Source organism: Delphinapterus leucas, chromosome 5, assembly GCF_059928025.1.
Source record: "Delphinapterus leucas isolate spDelLeu-1000000601 "Yukka" chromosome 5, BTC_Dleu_Yukka2, whole genome shotgun sequence".
NCBI lineage: Eukaryota > Metazoa > Chordata > Mammalia > Artiodactyla > Monodontidae > Delphinapterus > Delphinapterus leucas.
This window is the reverse complement of record NC_143133.1, coordinates 97,178,674-97,182,801: the sequence shown is the minus strand read 5'-3', so window position 1 is coordinate 97,182,801 and position 4,128 is coordinate 97,178,674. Positions and strand designations below refer to the sequence as shown.

At 37.9% G+C, this 4,128-nt stretch overlaps 1 protein-coding gene across 3 annotated transcripts in view; it reads left to right on the top strand.

The window, feature by feature from the left end:
* HELQ (helicase, POLQ like) overlaps positions 1–4,128 on the top strand; it is a 56,768-nt gene that overhangs the window by 686 nt on the left and 51,954 nt on the right. For all 3 annotated transcript variants that reach the window (XM_089912178.1, XM_089912177.1, XM_022599336.3), the window contains exon 2: positions 926–1,643. In XM_089912178.1, the coding sequence (XP_089768304.1) occupies positions 926–1,643 (718 nt within the window). The remainder of the gene's footprint in view (positions 1–925; positions 1,644–4,128) is intronic.

Sequence of the window (4,128 nt, the reverse complement as noted above, 5' to 3'; positions counted from 1 at the left end):
ATGCTCACTGAAAGAGGCGCGGGAGACCAGCTGAAGAAGGCGTGGTTGGAACGCCAAGAAGTTTGGCAGTTCCCTTCACAGATGCAAACAATTGACCAATTATCTACTAGCCTTCGTGGGCTTACCTCGTCTTTGTTATCGCTGTTAATCCTCACCTGTGAGGTGTTGCACTGTTAGCCCCATTATTATATGGATATGAAACCCCGAGACAGAAGTTGTACATGCAGCAAGTAAGTGGCATGACCAGACGCAAACCTAGACTTCCAAGTTTCTGCTGCTCCTTGTACTAAAAATCTACCATTTATTGCAGACCTATTATGTGCTGAGTACTTTGTTAAACTATTTACGTTATCTAGATTTTACAACAGAAATCTGGCCCTGAGAAGTTAAGAAACTACATTTCCTACTCCAAATCTTGGGTTCTTAATCACTCCCCTATATTGCTACCTCCAAATTCCATCTCTTTTGTTTATAGACCATACCAAGTCAGACACTCCCTTTCAATTCCAGATTTCTAAGAACAATCTCCTTGGAGAGTCCAGTGGTACAAGCATGATTTTATTACAGGCCAGTCTCTGCAGAATGGAGTATTGGAGGTGAAACGGCACTGCGGTTATCAGAAACTTCTCCCCTTCCAGTAGATGGTTATCGGTCTTGCTGCCATTTTAAAGGATTTAGCACTAGCTTAAGAATTAGGATCCCAGCATCACTAGGAGGACAGTTTATGCCAGTCACTTAACCTCTCTGGGCCTCCATTTCTTGATCTGTAAAATGGGATGATAGTATCTATTTTATAGGCTGATTTACATTTAGGTCTATGATCCATAAGTGACCATATAATTATATGCTTGATAGAGCCCTCAGCTGGAACTTTTATTCTTAATGAAGCTAGAATTGACCATAAATCTTTTTGTCTTCTTTCCAGAATATTGACAGTGAAGAGGACATGTTTGGTGACTATGATAGCTTTGCTGAAAACTCTTTTTTAGCTCAAGTTGATGACCTGGAACAAAAATATTTGCAACTTCCTGAACATAGGAAACATGCTACAGACCATGCCACTGAAGATCTTTGTTCAGAAAGCATTAAACACAACACACTCAGCATTACTGCTGTAGGCGACTATACTGAATTAAAAATAGATGAGCACACGAAGAACCAGAGTGGGCATGAAGATGTCTCTATTGATCCTGAAGCTGATGTTTTGTATGATATACCTTCTTCACAGGTTTTATTCTTTGAAAATTTATATAGCTCTTCAGATGATTTGGGTGATCCATCTACTGAAGAGAGGGATTGGAACTCATCCTCTCACAAGACTGTGAACGAGGAATTGCCCATTAATAACGTAGAGCAACCACAGCAAACTGATGAATCCTCTTCTAAAGTCAGAACTAGTTCAGATGCGAATAGGAGAAAAAGTCTTAAAGATCATCTAAAAAATACCATGACTGGAAATGCCAAGGCTCAAACACCAGTATTTTCTAGGACTAAACAGCTCAAAGAGACTCTTCTATCTGAAGAAATTAATGTTGCTAAGAAAACAATTGAGTCATCATTAGATGACCTTGGTCCTTTTTATTCATTACCCAGCAAAGTGAGAGACCTTTATGTTCAGTTCAAGGGAATTGAAAAATTATATGGTAATGTTTTTTGCTGGAATGAAAAAAATTTACCATCATCACTGTAATATTGATGCAAATCAAAAGAAAACCGATGCTTCCATTGTCATATTTCTCCCCTTAAAACAAATCAAAACATCAGTCCTCTCTGAGCCTTCCATTCCTATCCTGCTACTATTGAACTTCTTTCCTTCCCTTTGTGGTCATACTTCTCCAACATGTTATCCTTGCTGCCTCCCTTTCCTCACTTCAGATAATTCCCAGTCCACTCCATCTCTGGGTTCTGTGCTGTCACTTAAGATATAATGACTAGGGTGTCACAACTCAGTGATACTTTTAGTTCTTACCTTCTTTGACAGTTGCTTACCTGACAAAATTGACCAAACTCTTCTTGAAACACCCATTTCTTGACTTCTTGACATTCCACTCTTGGTTTTTTTCCTCTGGTTGTCTAGCTGCTGCTCAGTTTTCTTAGCTAATGCTTCCTTAGCTGGCTCTTACTTTACTACCAAAACTTAGTTGCTGAAATTCCATTGACTACTAATACGTCTTGAGTGAAAGAAGTCAGTATTTGTAAAACTGACTGAACTGTTTAGTTTGATTAAAACTAAACATTTTTAAGGACAGCTAACATTAGGATTTAAGTGCAAAGAAATAGTATTAATAATAATTCATTTGTCTTGTAACGTTTTTCAAAAATCCTGGGTCCTTGCATATATTTCAAATATGTGTCATTTTAGACAGAAGGGACACTTGCTTCCATCCCTGAAGAGCAGCCTATCATCCAATTACTTCAAAATTATTTCTGAAACTCCTAAGTTAGTATCTTATGAACCACATGAAAACATGAGTTTGCATCTCGGGAGAAGACAATCAGGTTGGAGAAATAGGACTACAGGAAACAAAGTCTAATATAAGGCTCTACAAGAGTCTAACAAATTCTAAATTGCAAGGTTTGCAGTTTAAGAGCTACAGGTGTATATTGCCCTTGAAGTAGATGTTAACTTTTTTCCCTCTGCTTTTCTCCTAGCACCTTGTTTTTTGTCTAATCTGCATCTCCTGCCAGAATGAGTACCCTGAGGACAGGTCTCTATCTAACTCATCTTTTTCTTATGTGACTAGCACTGTGCCTGGTACACTCTGGTAGATTCTCAACTGCTGGGGTTTGTCAGCCTAGTTATGAATTCTGGCCATGTCACTTAAACACAGGTTTTGCACTCTGAGCCTTAGTTCCTGCTCTGTTAAAAAGGGATAATAATAATAGTTGTTTTTCCAGTTCTGTGTCAAGGACATGCCAAATCAGACGTTGGTAATGACTGTCAGTAGTTATATTGATTGCTTCTAAGTGAGAACTTCAGTAAATAACTATTTTTTTTTTGGCTGCATTGGGTCTTAATCTGCGGCACTCAGGATCTTCGTTGCAGCATGCAGGATCTTTCGTTGTGGCATGTGGGCTTCTCTCTAGTTGCAGCACGCGGGCCTAGTTTGCCCTGTGGCATGTGGAATCTTAGTTCCGGACCAGGGATCGAACCCGCGTCCCCTGCATTGGAAGGTGGATTCTTAACCACTGGATCACCAGGGAAGTCCCAGTAAATAACTTTTTAAAATCTCTTTTTATTTGTAAATCTGGCTTAAGGATGACCAAGTTAAAGCATAAATATGTGTGCTACTTTTCATTGAGCTAAAACAATGCTTCTCAAAGTGCAGTTCCTACTGCAGCATCACCTGGAAATTTGTTGAAATGCACATTTCCAGGCTCCACCCTAGCCCTCCTGAATCAGAACCTTGGGGTGGGACCTAGCAATCTGCTTTAGTAAGTCCTCCAGGTTATTCTGATGTGTGGAACGTTTGAGAGCTACTGAGCTAGAGAACTTCAACCTTAAACTGTTATTTTTGCTTCTTAAGTGTAGAATTATGCTTAATTTGTTTTATAGAAATGTTGGGAACTAAGTTAATGTCATTTTTTTTTTTTTTAGTGTGTGAAGATGTTATTCCTAAATAGTCATTATTTTGGTCATTTTATACTTTAAAAGTCTGAGTTGGATAAAATGTGGATATGGTCAAGTTGTATTTTCACACAAACATCTGCAGTTTGATAACTAGTGGGTGATACTAGTCTGAAGTATTTTTTAATATTTAAGTATTAAACATTCAATTTATTTAAATATTTTTGAAAATTTTTTATTTAAGCATAGTTGATTTACAATATTAGTTTCAGGTGTACAACATAGTGATTCAGTATTTTTATAGATTATACTCCATTTAAAGTTATTACAGGGGACTTCCCTGGCAGTCCAGTAGTTAAGACTCCATGCTTCCACTGTAGGGGGCACAGGTTCGATCCCTGGTCAGGGAACTAAGATCCCACATGCAGCACAGCACAACCAAAAGATAAAAAAATAAGTAAATAAAGTTATTACAATATAATGGCTGTATTTTCTTGTGCTGTAAAATATTGAGATACTTTTAAAGTAAAAATACATAGTCATTTGCAAATATTTCAGGC